The 15,127-nt window shown below is 44.0% G+C and overlaps 1 protein-coding gene across 8 annotated transcripts in view; it reads left to right on the forward strand.

The window, feature by feature from the left end:
• Window positions 1–15,127, forward strand: part of EVA1A (eva-1 homolog A, regulator of programmed cell death) — a 208,062-nt gene that overhangs the window by 157,279 nt on the left and 35,656 nt on the right. Inside the window, exon 1 of one of the 8 annotated variants that reach the window (XM_054063346.1) lies at window positions 4,983–5,022. The exons of 6 other annotated variants lie outside the window; for them this stretch is intronic. In XM_054063346.1, the coding sequence (XP_053919321.1) occupies window positions 4,998–5,022 (25 nt within the window). In that variant the 5' untranslated portion in view covers window positions 4,983–4,997. Of the gene's footprint in view, window positions 1–4,982; window positions 5,023–13,356; window positions 13,388–15,127 lie in introns of those variants that run through there. One more of the 8 variants, XM_054063345.1, reaches the window with a different exon arrangement.

Below are 15,127 nucleotides of genomic sequence, written 5' to 3' on the forward strand. Positions count from 1 at the left end.
GTCCAGAGGGGGAGTGTTATACCTAGCTGCAATGCCTGGTTGCTGATGAGCAGTAACAGCCTGGAGTTCTCCATCCTGTTTTTTTAGGTTTGTCATTACCTGCACATGCATCTGTGAGAGTGGGAAGTTCCCATCCACTGGTGAAGTGATTGGAGGTCTTGGTGAGTCTGTGTGACATCCATGGCATCCAGCAATGGGCTGAGCTTTGCCAAACTGCTGTTTTGTCATTCTGCTGATTTTAGTCGCGTGCTCTGGATTTCTGAATAATTTCTTTAAATTTGGGGAGCTGCTGTCGGCGTCTTGGGCCGACATAAGTGGGCTTGGCTATTTTATTTGATGGGCAAAGCAGCTGTGATGCTGACACACTTTACTGCCAGGAGTCTAAGGTAAGACTCAAACCTCCCAGACTTTCCTGTTGTTTTGTTTTGATCCAAGAAATCGGACCAGCATCTTTCTTATTCCCAAGTTAGAGACACTTAGAGCTTTCATTAGATGCTGGATTTTGATCTTAGCTAATAAAAAGCAAAGAAAACCCACACACGCAGTCTGGCAAGGGGATTGAATATTTGTGCAATATGAAAAGTCCTCTCAGGTGCTGCTTGTGCTACATGGCTTGTGCAGTGTTCAGCAAAGCCTTGTCAGTGCTAGGGGTTTCCTGTTGCTCAGAGCATTCTTCTAGTGTTATTTTTCTTTTTTTTTGGTCTCACGTGGTAGAATTTGATCTCTGCTTTAAATTACCTCTCTGGTAAAGTGTGCGCTTTGATTATTGCAATGTGCCTCGCTGAGTAGGGATCATTCCCTTCCTCAGTTGAATTCGCTTTACCTTGGCTTATAACTTTACTTTCTGGGGAAAGGAAAGTTTTGTTTTCCTTTGGGATTGCCAGAGATGATGGTCTTTGATTTCTGTGTCCGTGGCCTGAAATCGTTCTCGAATGCAGCCTGTCATATTGAAATGATTTACTTGTTTCATTGTTTGAACCTCCCCATTATTTCTTGCCAATTCTGAGTGCAAGAACCTTCATTCCTGCATTTACCAGGGCTTTCTGCCTCTGACTGGACTGGCAGGTTCACATCTGTCTTTCATAAGGAGGATTATGCAGACAAGAACTCCCTGGAAAGGGATTAAAGCTTTTTGTTGTTGTTGTTGGTCCTGAGTTTGTTGCTGCTGAGAGGATGATAAATACTGTGCACGAGACGCACTGCAATGAACACACGTCCCTTTAAGGCGATGGATGTAATTGTCTCTTCGCCCATCGTCACCTATATTACAATTTACGTTAATGAAAAGGCAGCAAATGTTCATAGTGCAACGACCCGTGCAATACTGAGCAGCTCTGAGGTTGTGGCAGGGGCTACTCAGTCATTCGGAGGCAGGGTGCAACACGAATAAAGCAGGACTTTGAGGGGTTGCGTATCAGTATTTTCCCATCTTAAAACTATTTGTGTACCGATTCCCTATGGATCGGGCACCTCCATTCAATATATATATTCTAATGCTGGATAATGCAAGAAAACTTCTGTCCCTGCACTGAACTGGCTTTTCTTCTTTCTGGGGGTCTGCTAATGGGTTTTCTTTAGACAGATAGATTGATAAAGTATTAGATAGAGATTTTTAGTATCTATGTTTCCCTGCCTGGCATAGCTGAAGTACCAAAGCCCAGACCTCCAAGTAGTTACCATCAGTGCTTATGTGGTATCTGCAGGTAAAATCATTTCTGAACACCTTGAATGGGTTTGTTGAAAGTCCTGTGAAGCAGAGAAGCACTGTTCCCCCAGCATATCATTCCTTCAGGCCTCGGATCACATAGGCAGTTGTGGGGCAGAGCAAGGAAGCGGCTTTGCTGTCTTTAGTTTACTCTGACACTGATTTGTTTTGGTGGCCTTGGGCAAGTCAGTTAACTCTCATGGTTTAGCTTCCACGCTTGAGAAAAATAAAAGCTATGCTGGTTTTACAACATAGGTGGTGGGTTTGAGACTTAATTAGTTGGTGTTTGAGGCACAATGGTTTTATATAGGGGTTATTGGAGTCCTTGGTCCCCTTGCTTGGGAGAGTGTTAATTGCTCTCTACTTACGGGATGGATGGATCTGATGAGATGAGAGGAAAGCCATGTGGAAGTGATGAGTGATTAACAAAGCAAGTCTAGGGTAGAACAGACTTCCCCAGGTGAGAAACTGAATTGTTGGCCACTGACATTCGTTTTGACTTCTTCCTGAAAAGGCCTCAGTTCAGGGAGCACTCCCTGATGACCCCATGCTCATCTAGGGGCCTTCAGGGCTGCTCATTTTCTTTCAGAGATGCTCAGCCGTGTGAGGGATCTGAAATTCCCTTCCCCTCCTATCTGTGTGGCCAGGTGAGGAAGTCAGGAACGTAATTTCATGCACCATAAATACTGATAATTCCAGGTACTTATGATTCGAGCATGTACGTTAATGCAGTGCAAGCTCTCTCCCCTCGCTGGAGTCTGTGTAATCACACTTAGGACCTGTTTGTCTTGGCGGAGCTGCCTTATGAATGAGGTGACTTAGGAAAAGGCATTCCTTGACTCATGGCAAACAGCTAAAAATATCTGAACTTCGACAAGCTGGGTGGAGAGAGCAAGAGTCAGGGTAAAGCTCAGAGCGTGGACCTCTGGAGAGCAATTCTGACCTCCTTTACAGAGCTGAGCAGGGGCTGCAGATCCCCGTCACCCTGCACACACCACCTTTGTTGGACCGGGCTTTACCATGGAGCACGTCTTGGGGCTTAACATGGTTTGCTTGCATTTAGCCACTCAGGGCATGCAAGTTACAGCAGATGACCTCTGTTCTTGCTGAAAACCCTGTTTTGCTTCACAGCAACTTACATGTTGAGTTTCTGAGTGATGCAAGAGCCTCTGCTCCACAAATAGCTGTGAGAACATCTTGGACGAGGACTGCTGTTTTGCTTCAGAGTGCAGAGCACTCTCATTAACCAAAGATGGATTGAAAATTAATATGCTGCCCTTTTAAATGAAAATTAAGTAGCCTTACTCTTTGATGAGGGGAAGAGATGCCTGTAAATGCTTAAAGCTAGGGCTGTTAGACTATTTGGACACACAGGGATGGCCTAGTCTGAACTAACTAAGAGCTGATAGTTGTTTTTTGCGCCTCTGTCTATGTTTAAGAGAAACTTTTCCAAATGAAACAAAAAACCCCATCATTTCATAACCCGAAGAAAGCTAATGAAGTGATGCAGTTATGCTTGCCCGTGAAGATCTGGCTCCAAGCCTCCCTAGACAAAGCAAAGGGCTTGCTCAGGTAGTGTTTATTATGCAGTGAGAGTTCCTGTTGCCGCTTTTCCCGTGCAGCTGGAACCACAGCCCTGTGTATTTTTATGTGTGCGTGCATGCGTTTACTTAAAGGCACTTCATAAATCACGTTTGCAAAGTGCATTTTTAATTTTTTTTTTTTTCCATTTTGGAATTTGGCATTAAACAAGTCAACTAAGAGAGAAATCAAACCTGAGGCTGTTCAGTCACCAGCTCTGGGGGTAGAAGGGCTCCAGAGATCAACATAGTAGGAAGAGTGCAGTAGCTGGAATGGGTGTATCGGCTACTTGTTTGGCAAGGGTGAAGTTGCTTGATTATTAAGAATGATTCTTTATTATTTATGGCACCCATCTGAGGCTTCTGTATCTCTGCAGATGTGCCCTAAAGCAGGGAAGCGAAGCACAGGCAGCACAGCCAGGCTGCTTAAGTTTTATTGGAAAGCGCTGCTTTCGTTGTGAGAACAGCTTTTTATGGCCAGCCAGCTCCGTCTGTCCTTGTTTTATTTCCAAGAACGCAAGGGGCTGGGGAGAACAAGAAGCAAGGAAATGCAACTTTGATTGAAACTCTGGGGGATCATGAAATAGAGGAGAAAGGAAAGCAAGAAACACATAAAACCACCGTAGTGGGGGCCGGCAAAAGAATGACACAGTCCTGAGAGTGTGAGTGGGCAGTAGGAGCTGTAGCTTCTCTTTTCTCAGGGTGCCTTTTGCCTCTTGCTGTGAAGAGTCCTACAGTTTGCAACCTTCACTGCAGATGTTGGGTTGAGATTTGATTCTGTTTGAAGTCCAAGGGAATATGGTTGTGTTCCTACTCATTTCCTCTTGCAGTGCCAATAGTGCAAAAGGCTTACCTGTCTGTGAGAGTGACTTATGGGTCCCTCAAAAGCTTTGTGTTGATCTTTGCAACGCCACAGAGTGCTGAGAGATGCTTTTATGGAGAAATGAGGCCAGGAGGGATGTGAAGTATGACTTGCGTGAGCACTTCGGTGCTTGTGTGCATCAGCCAGGAATCATGACCAGACATCAGTTCTCCCATTCCCAACTTGAAGGCTGCAGGAGCCAAATGCTGTGCTGACAGCAATTTTTCTGCCTCCATGACCCACTTGAGGCACCCAGTAGGCATTTGTAGTAGACCAGTAGGCCTTTGTAGACCCAGTAGGTCTCATGGGGCTGATGACTGAAACAACAAAATAGTTGTGGGCTTCTTTCCCTGGACAGCTGGTCTGACCCAGCTTTTGTCATCATCGCTCTGGAGACAAAAGTGTCAGCATAGACCATCGAGGCTGCTGTACGGCACACAGCCCTTCCTCCCTTTCAAATGGATGGACTCAAATCCATCCATATGGTGATGAAGCTTCAGGTCGCAGGAAGGCTCTGCCCTGTGGCTTTTAGACTCGGAGCTGTGCAGCTGCTGAGCTTCCCCAGGAGGAGAAGGCAACTCCTTCAGTGAAACTCTCTTCTTCCTTCAGGACATGGAAATTATTAACCTCTCCTGAGACAGCCAGGGCTTGGATGTGCATCTGTTTTTTCCTGAGCTCCTCTGACAAGGTTGCAGAAGGTGGCTGTTGCCTGCATTTTTTTGATGGAGAGTGGCTGTGACTGCTGGGCTTTGCGCCAAAGCCGCTGCTGTCAGTGTGGCAAGAGACTGCTGCAGGAGATGGGTCCTTCAGGGATGCTTGGCCAAGCTGATGGCATTCCTGGGCATGCGCGATGGATGCCAACTTCAGACGTCAAAGTAAGTCTAAGTGTGAAGAAAGTTAGGGAGGTGTCTGGGCAGGAAATATGTATGATTTTGTGTGTGTGTGACTCATTTTGTTAGTGTTGAGGACTTACCTTCTCCCCGAAGTGATATTTGTGTGCCTCGTTGCTGTATCATGAATCCTACCTTACGTGGTACAGCCAGGCTGAGAAACAAAATGAGTGTAAAGAAAAAGCAGGCAGAACCCCAGCTGCTGCTCCAAGTTTTGCCTTCTCCTGTACAGCTGGGACAAACCTTGTGGCTTTTTCTTTGTTACGGCTGATGTGGTAAAACCAGCAAAATCCTTCATGCCAGCGGTCGCAGCTCTGGTGCTCTCCTCCATCTGTTGTAGTGACTGCAGAGAAAGGCTACTTTGTCTGCATGTTCTCCTTTGTTGTTTGCCAGGATGTTGCATGTGTTTGGCTTAGGTGTCAAGCAACATCCACTGCTACAACAACACCACCGGCTGCCAGAATCAGGTGTAAGAATCAGAATCAGAATAACTCGCTGAACGCTTGGTTATTTCAGGCTTTGGCACTCCGCAACACCTAGCTGATGATTTACAAACGTTGTGTTGTAGAAGCTCCCATCCAAATCCTGATCTACTTCATGAAACACATTGGATGGGCTTTGGGCAGGGGGGAGACAGGGTGGGGTACTTCCCTCAGTAAATGCGTAGGTGCACTTCTCTGAAATGAAAAACAAGAAGAAAGGAATGAAAATGCAGATTAAAGACCTCTGAAGACAGAGCGAAGATGTGGAGGTAGGTGGTGGGGTCATTTAATCCTGTTGAGAAGAAATGACAGTTCATTGTGCCAAGACAGAAGTGCCAAAGGTAAATAGAAATACCTTCTTCCTTCAAGGATAGTACTTGTCAGCCTGCTGGCTGGTGGCTTTTATACTGCTTGAAAATAGTAATCGGACACTTCAGTGTCTCACAAGCAAGAGAGGCTAATGAGAAGTTTTCTGTTTCAAATCACAGTCCTAGATAATATAGGGAAGGGACCGGACAGGACTTGTAGTAATGCAGAAATGACTCCTGGGTGCTTTGTCTTCCTCATGTTCAGGGGCTGGGAGGTCTGATCCTGCGGAGGTGTGTCTTGGGGCATGGGAAAGCATCTCCTACAACCCTCTGCACATGTGCACCCCCAAGATCCCCGGTAGTAGCTGGAGAGTGCTTCAGGTCTTTCTTGCTATTTTTTCCTGTTGTGCTGTAGGCTTGAAATATCTTCTCTTTGCTGATCATGGTTGACTGCATGGGGAAGGAAATCGACTTGGACTAAATTTCTAATACAATGTTTGTCTTGTCTGTAAGGACTTGAAAACCCAAATCACCTCTTCCACTCCTTTGCTCACTGGATCTTTGGCTTCTGCAGCTGACCTGCAGAGACAATCTAAAGGTTCACCTTTATTTAGCTCCCACTGGACAGATTTGGGTTTTCCATCTGATTCTCTAACATACACGGTTTTCTGCCATCTTTGTAAGGCTAAAATGTGTTTTGATAAGATCAAAAGATCAGTTAGCAACAATATGTCTCGATGACTTAATATAAACCTTACCACAGCCACCTTGGAGAAGAGAGATGATCAGAGCTCAGTTGCCATATCCAGGTAAGGGCTTTGATGACCGACCAAACAACTTGGACTAAATTAGTCTGAATTAAGTCTGGAAGGCTTTGGATATTTTGGAAAAGCAACTGGGAAACCAAAAATCATTTGTAATAGTGCTGTGGCTCTGGCTAGCCGGCAATTTAAAGTTGCTAACACAGGCTGGCTTTGTCAGGATCTTCTTGTACACATGGAGAGGTAACCGCTTCGCTCTTGAGTCATGCAACTGTAAGCTCCTTTCAAGAGCTCATTAGTCACCAAGCAGGATGGACACTGACCACTCCTGACAAATAGTCAGCAGAGACTCTTCTGGCAATGCGCTTTCATGCTTTCGTTTCCATTAGAAGTATTTTCCAAGTGACTAACCAAAATTTTCCCGATGCAATTTCTCTTAGCCCATGACTTCTCTTGTGTCCAAATGAGCATACGAAACAGATTATTTCTTCCTGCTGTCTAGCAGTCTTTATATTTTTAGAAGCTCGTTTTCATATCACCCAAGCTCCACCTCAGTTTACTACTGTTTACAGTGACGGTATCAATCAGTATTGCCTAAATTACTGATTGTTCTTTTTCTTTCCTCTGGACTCTCTCCTGGAGGTGCACTTGTAGCCAAGAGCTCCAAACCAGACAGAGTACTCTGGCTGAGTTCTTACTACTGATGAGCAAAAGGAAAGAGTTTTAGATCATCTGGTCTGAGGTCCATCGGCCGCTTGAGACCACTGGTTGATGTTCACCTTTGTGTTCTGCAGGACTGCTATGTGGAAAGCTGATTTTCATCCTGTATTTGCCTAGTGGATAGTTCTTGGCTGACTTTAGTATCTTGGACTTGTGTGTATCTCGAGCCTCTCAAGACCATGTTGAATTCTCTCCCTCTCCCTTTATTGCAGTCCTTCCTATCTTGGTATCATCTGCAAATGTAATAAACACTATCTATTTTCCAGCATCCTGGTCATCATCCAGGTACTCTGTGTTCAGGAAAATGAAAATATTTTCATTAGAACCAGATCTAGGACTGACCTCTGCAAGACCCCACTTGATGTATCCTTTCCCTGTGAAAAATGAATCATTGATAACTACTCTCTAAACACTTTTGCAGCTAGGTTAGCTCCTGCCCTAATAGCACACTATGTTTCTGTATTTTTGATTTTGAGAAGGTCCTGAGGGACTGTTCTTTCCAAGACATTGGTGATCTGAATAGAGGGGGCTCAGATTAACAGCAAATTAATCCTCTGGTGAAGGCAAGCCATAAATGAAATACTAGAATACACAGTGGTCACACTTGAAGGCTACTGCTCATTTTTCTTCCCTCATTTTGTGCGAAGCAGCATGGCTCTGTTTCTCAGGACCACACGGCATTTGACTCTAACGTTGCTGGGCAAACAGTGCATCTTTCAGAATATTTCATTTTGACTTTCTTGCTAGACGTGCGTGAAGTCTTCCTTCTCCAAAACACCTTTCCCATGACAGGGGACTACTGTGTAGAATGAATGTTGGTGTTCCGACACTTTTCTGAATAACTGCACGGTAAGAAGCCAGCCTTGCCTGGAAAACAGATTTTATTTGTGGAATTGCTAAGTTCTGATTTGTGATGACATTTTTGTAGATTAAAACATAGGAGTGAGATTATTTATCAACATTAATAAGTGAGATCCAGCCGGGAAGAATATATGATACTACATATAAATAGGTGCTAAGTAGGAATATTCTGCTAGGATAGTTTTATAGTGTGACTGCATTAGGTGAGAGGAAGGCAAAAATTCTTTCTATGGTATTTGCATCACAAATTCTGATTTAGCTCACTTCTGATTAAACTCTATTTATATGAAATATAAAGACGTGATTTTTTTGTCTGCATCTCTACTGCTATCTCTCTCACTCTGGCTACATCCATACAGGCAAACTGCACAGTCCACGGTGTGGGATGGGCTCAGTCACCGCCCTGCATCATCCAAACTATTTAACCTTTTGTGTTCTTTTTGCCCTGGCTTTATCCCCTGCTAACTAGCCCGTGTCCAGGCATAGTTTAGGAGCTGGCGTGAGCAAGTCATTCTTCCCAGGAAGCAGTGGGAGTGAAGCCACACTGTGTGGAAGGGTGCAGTGGAGAAATTTTAGCCATATGGACCCAAGCTGTGCTGTGTGTATTGCCCTGAGGGTCAGAGAATAAGCCTTGACCTGTCTTATTTATAAACATTGATGCAGCAGCCACAGCACCCTGACAATTGTAAGAAAAAGTAGAAAAAAAAAAATACTTAGATATGCCTTTTAAATGATTTTTAAAGGTCTGCTTCACCTTGTGCATCCTCCAAGATTGTTTTTAAGTCCAGATGTTAATACTTGCGCGTAGGTGACTTTTATTGCAGTTCATGTGTGTCTGACTTTGGACAAAGGTTCTTCTGTGCTTGAGGCTCAGCACTTTGTGAGCCATGGGTTTGTCTTCAAAATAGTTTTTTTCATGGGTGTTATTAATATCTAATTTATGGTGTGGAGGAGGAAAAAGGAAAGTTTGTTTAGACTTTTGACTCATTAGCTTTATTCTGTGAGCGGATGAGTAACTCTGTGAACAAGGATGCTTACACATACGGTTCATGACATGGCTTGGGCTATAATCTCCTTATAATCTGCTTACCACCAAAGCAGGGCAAACCTGGCCCCTTGCTCCTGATGACTGTTTGATAAAATGGGTCGTGCAGTACTATGAAAAGGCAGAAAACTAAAAAGGCAAAAAATGGCTGGATTTGTAACTGTAATCAGCTTACTTTGACTGTTCAAGGAGGCAAACATTAACATGAAGAGTGTGGGTATAGGGGTAGCTAGAAGCAGGGAAAGAAGGAGAATCGGCATCAGAAGGAGAGAAAACAGGGAAGAAGGGAGAGAAACTAAACCCTCCCCTTCTTGGCGATGGTAGACTGTTAATTTGGCTTAGTTGTTTAGTGAAATCTTGCTTTTCCAGGCAAGATAGAGAGAGGTGGGTGCCTTCAAAGACTAGGTCGCTCCAAGAATCCAAGACACCTATTGCACGATGAGCTGAATTGCCTCGGGAAGGTGATTGTCTCCATGTGTTTCTGATGGAAGGAATCTCTTACATTTTATACTGGGCCTGATGTTAGGTGAAGCGTGATGTTGGAGCAGTATACATAATATTATCCTGTGAGCAGGGACGAAGCTTCAACATTTAACAGTCAAGATAAAGCTGAAGCGAGACATTTATGTGTACTTAGTCTCAGCCAAAGTTTCTCTTCCTTCTGTCACAGGAGCTAATATTTGGTGTCTTATATAATATTTAAACTAATGTGCAGAGATGTTTCGTGATGCTAAAATCCATTGATCACCACGTACTCGCACACCAGCAGACTTTGATGTTGTGCCTCCTTTGTGTCAGCAAGTTTGCAGATGGCAAGCTGAGTGGTGCAGTCGCTGCGCTTGAGGGAAGGAAGGACTGCTGTCCAGAAGGATCTTGGCAGCTTTGAAGAGTGGACCGACGCAAATCTCATGCAGTTCAACAAGGCCAAGTGCAAGGTCCTGCACCTGGACAATCCTCAGCATTGACACCGACTGAGAGATGAATGCATTGAGAGAAGCTGTGTGGATAAAGACTTCAGGATGAAAAATTGGACATAAGCCGATACTGCTTGCAGCCCAGATTATTTTTCTCTGTTGATGGTAGTAGAAGCCAAGCTCTGAGCCTTTGGCAGTTCTCTGAATAGCTCATCATCATCTTGAATTTAGATTTCATGATAATTAGGATGCCTGAGTTGGACAATGAGAGTGGGCAATCTGATCTAACCCTCCATCTCATAAGTTGCTATTTTTCCAGCCATCTGCATGTTGTGAAAGCAGACTTAGAAGCTCTCAAATTGTTAAAGGTAAAGGGGCTAAAAGGAGAGTTATCTTTAACAAGCCACTTCTGAGTTGTTTGCAAACCACATCTTGAATATCAGGAGGACGTAGTGGGGTGTGTGGTCATATAACACTGTAAACGGGAATTAAACAGACTGTGTTTTGTAGATTCACGTTGCTGAAAGTTTCTCCCCACTGGTTTTTATGGCGAGACTTGAGCCATGCTCCAGTGCAGCGTGGGCTGGTTTGCTCCCTGTATCATTTTTGGTTCTTAGTGCTTTCAGATGCTGTGGGAGATTGGGAACCTTGAACCCAAACGGGGCACTAGTCATAACCAGATGTTGGGCTGCCTTGTATGCCAGGAAGTGGAGGGTGATAAATCACAGCCAGGCTTGGTTTGGGGTGTGACACCCCATGCACATGTGATTGCCATTAACGATTCGTTTTGCAAGTGCCAGTGAGAGTGTATGGAAATAACAAGGCAGTAAACAAAGAGGGGTTCGGCGTCTGCGGGGCTGCGTGCGGATTTTCAAAGGCAGCAGGGTAAGACATGCTAACTTGCATGTTGTCTCTATGAGACAAATGCAAGGGCTGAAAGGTCATAACTAGGCTTCAGGAGTCAGGGTCTAGCAGGAAAGAGCATCAGCGTGAAATAAACACATGCAAGTTGCTTTTATTTGGGATAAAGGGTCTTGGAGGATTATGTGTAAAAGGCTCCATTGCCTGCTCGATATACTTTTTAAGAGTAACACGGAGCTGCTCACTTCTTTTATCTTTTTCTTGTTCCCTGAGTGTGTGATCTATGGTGTTGGGAGCAGTAACATCCCCAGAGCCCAACTGGATAAAATAAACCATGGTTCTTGCAAGGGCTCCAGGCAGAACTCCATCACAGCTAGGCAGTGGATCATAGAACCATAGAATTATTTAGATTGGAAAAGACCTTTATGATTGTCAAGTCCAACTGCAAGTCTAACACTCCTTTCAGGCAGCTGTAAAGAGCAATGGGGTCTCCCCTCATCCTCTTCTCCAGCCTAAACGACCCCAGTTCCCTCAGCTGCTCCACGTTAACACTTGATCTTCTTTGCACAAACACCAGCACCTCAACGTCCTTGTAGTGAGGGGTCCAAAACTGAACCCAGGATTCGAGGTGGAGCCTCACCAGTGCCGAGTACAGGGGCATAATCCCTTCCCTGTCCTGCTGGCCATGCTGGTTCTGATCCAAGCCAGGATGCTGTTGGTCTTGGTGTTGCTTCCTATGCAATAAGATCATAGAGCGTAGGGTAATTCAGGTTGGGAGGGAGCTCTGGAGGGCTTTGGTCCTTCCTGCTGCCCAAAGCTTCATCTGGTATAAGGGAAAACTGGCTTGCTTGGGGCTTTACAGCAGGCAGCATATAGGGTGTTGGAAAAAGGGACAAGTGCTGAGATGGTGTATATAGCTCATGAGCTTCCTGCTGCTTTCAGGTTTTAAAGGAAACTAAATTTTTACTCTTTGAATTATCCCTTACAGAGGAATGGTTTTGGCTCAGTCTTAAAGGGAATGTGGTGAAAACATACATCGAGAGATGTCCTCAAAGAGTCACTGGCAGCAAAGACTCGTCACACTCAGGGGTTGCGCAGTTAATCCGTGTGTTGGTAAAAGACTGATCTGCATTTACAAGATATCTATAGGATTAGCATGGGCCTTTCTTTCTGTGTGCATACTGAAAATATCAGCCTCTAGATTTGGCACAATATAGCTTTAAATTAGGTGTTTCTGTTGGAACCAAAATGAGAGTTTTGAGCAAGGTCCTCTTGCAGTACAGTCATCCACAGCTAATACTGTACTCAGAGACACAGATATGGCACAACTGGCTCAAAGTGCCTTAACTTGTCTCTGTTGGTAATGCAGGGTCGGGGATGGGAAGAGAGGATTAAATACTAGAGAAGAGGTGTGTGTTTGTGTATTGGGAGAAAACTGCCTCCTGGAGGACTGACACGAAGCAAGACAGAGAATTTAAGAAGATATGTCTAATTTGGGGACTCCTTAAAGGCAGCAGGGTGGGACAGCAAGAGGGACACCGGTTAGGAAGAAAAAGAGAAGGAGGAATATTGGTTACAATAATACGTGGGGAAGAGCTGGGAGGGGACCAGTCAGTTTTGGCAGAACAGAAAGGAGCCTTGTGGGCTGAGATCACTCAGCGAGTAGGAAATACTACCTTAGTGTACAAGTGAAACTGCATAATAATAATGCAAGAGCTGATAGTATAGGAATATAGGCCATGTTTGGCAAACATGAGATTAAGTGTTCTTAGAAACCGAGTGCAAGATGCGTGCTTTAGCATAATGGGAAACTCATTACGCATGCATTTAAATATCTTCTCCAGTACAGCCAGTGTTTTGTAAAGGTCATAGGTTCATTCATAGAGTTTAAAAGCCAGAAGGGACCATGGGATAATCCAACATGACCTAATATGTGTTATTATATCTTATCCAGTTGCTTTTATACTAAGCTTGGTACAATAAACACATCCCACCTGGGGGTTCAGATCTGATTTGGAGAACCTGTAAGAAGGATAAGTCACTCATGGCAGTGATAGTAAAGACTCTGTTCAAGGCTCACACTGTGCCTCTAATCTGGGATGTGTCCAGCTGGTGGCTCTTGTTATGACTCCTTCTGCTAGAATGAAGTGTTTGCTGGATGCTGGTGGTTTCTTTCTCTTAATACATCAAGTCCAGTCATCTTTCAACAGCTCTGTGTTGATACACTAAATATCACGCTCTTTCCATTTTTCAGCATAAAGCATTTTTTTCAGGTCTTCAATCACACCACTGCCTCATCGCTTCTTCTCCTTTCATCTCTTTTCTAGTTAAGACAAATGGATTGCCTGAATTATGCATGATGTTCCAGTTTCAGTCTCACCCATGCCACGTAGGAGAGGTAATCTGCCCTGTCCCTTAAATACTCCTCCTTTTTATGTCTTCAAGTAACGTGCCATAGTCAGAACATTGCACTGCATTTCCTTTCTGCAGTGACCTCTGCGTGTTTCAGTGCTGCTGTTCCCAAAGTACTACAGCTCCTCCATCCTTTAGGTACAATGTGACTCGACTCCTGCCCTGCTGCTGTGCTGAGGGGTGGTTTGCTGCCACAGTTACATGGGCACAAACAGACTGAGGTCATCAATTCGAGCATGCTGTGTAGCCAACTGACCCCAAACTGATTTTCCAGTTGGAGGATATGTTGTATATTTGAACAATTCAAGACTTATTGCTTCCCCTGAGGTTCTTTTAGGACCAGATTTTTTCATCAAATTGTTTGTCTGACTCTAGGCTCACATGCAACTGCCTGACACGAAATTAAACTGTGTAGTGTAGATTTAGACTGGATACAAGGAAGAAATTTTCTACAGTGACGGTAGTGAAACACTGGCACAAGTTGTGGGGGAAGTATGGAGCTGGAAACATTCAAGGTCAGATTGGTGGAGCTCTGAGCAACCTGATCTGGGTAAAGATGTCTCCGCTCCTGCAGTAGGTTTGGACTATATGACCAGTAAAGGTGCCTCCCAACGCAAAGCATTCTATGATTCTGTGATTTATAGGCGCTCTGTTTCCTGTGGGGTTTTCAGTGCATTAGCATTACCTTTGCATTTATTACAATGTATTTGTGGTCCACTAATTTTCTAATCTAGGAGTCCTCTAGAGTGGCACAAGCTGGACGCTATTTAGTGGACATAGTAGAACTGTCCTTGCCTCTGCAGTAGGAGTTATTTTAAATCTGAAACTATGGCAGCGCAGGGCATGCAAAATGTTGCCAAAGCATAATGGGGAATTTGTGTGTGCACTAATGTCAGAAAGAATAAATTAAAATGGTGAGTAATTGTTCAGTGAAGCCTGTGGGTGATCTGGAATGCATGTACAAACTCAGAAAATATTTTTAGAAAGTCCTAAATCTGACCATTCAGGCAATTAAGGATGGTTCTGTCTGAAGGAAATTTGCATGTACAGAAGCCTTTAAACTTGTATTCGCTGTTATGGTTTGCGCTGCAAGTGAGGATGCATGTAAGTGTTTCAAGCAAGTAATGATCATTTTGTCTCAAGCTTCTCTAGAAAAAATATGATCTTCGTAGAGCTTTGAAAAATGTTATTAATCATCACTGCTTCCCCTACAAGGAAGAATGGTTTTGAGATTAGGGCTTTGGAGGGGGAGTTGGAGGGTCTGGTTTATGTTTCCTAGCTCTGTCACAAACATTCATACATCTTCAGGTTGTATTTCAAAATAGTTTATCTAGCAGCTCAGTAGAAGCAGAAATAACCACATTTTCAAATGTAATAATTTTGATATGTACTAAGTCCTCTGTAAACTCCTTTGCAGCTGTGGGAGTTCTTGGAGAGACTAAACGTGTCTATCTGTACCAAGTTCTTACCTATAAATTAGGAATAATTTCTTTCTTTGACCATTTTACTTTCATTTTCCCTTGCCTTTCTTTGTCTTATAAGCATTTTGGAGCAGGGACACTCTTAAATTATATTTGTGTGGTTCCAGGGAAGACCTCAGCCTTAGTTTTGCCTGTGGGTACGGTTGTAATACAAATCCTAATTTGAAGTCGTTTAGCCTAAAAAGAAAAGTCTGGGAAGAGATTAGATTAACAGCTTTCAGATACATACAAGGCTGTGGCAGAGA

Source organism: Cuculus canorus, chromosome 3 (genome assembly GCF_017976375.1).
Source record: "Cuculus canorus isolate bCucCan1 chromosome 3, bCucCan1.pri, whole genome shotgun sequence".
Lineage (NCBI taxonomy): Eukaryota > Metazoa > Chordata > Aves > Cuculiformes > Cuculidae > Cuculus > Cuculus canorus.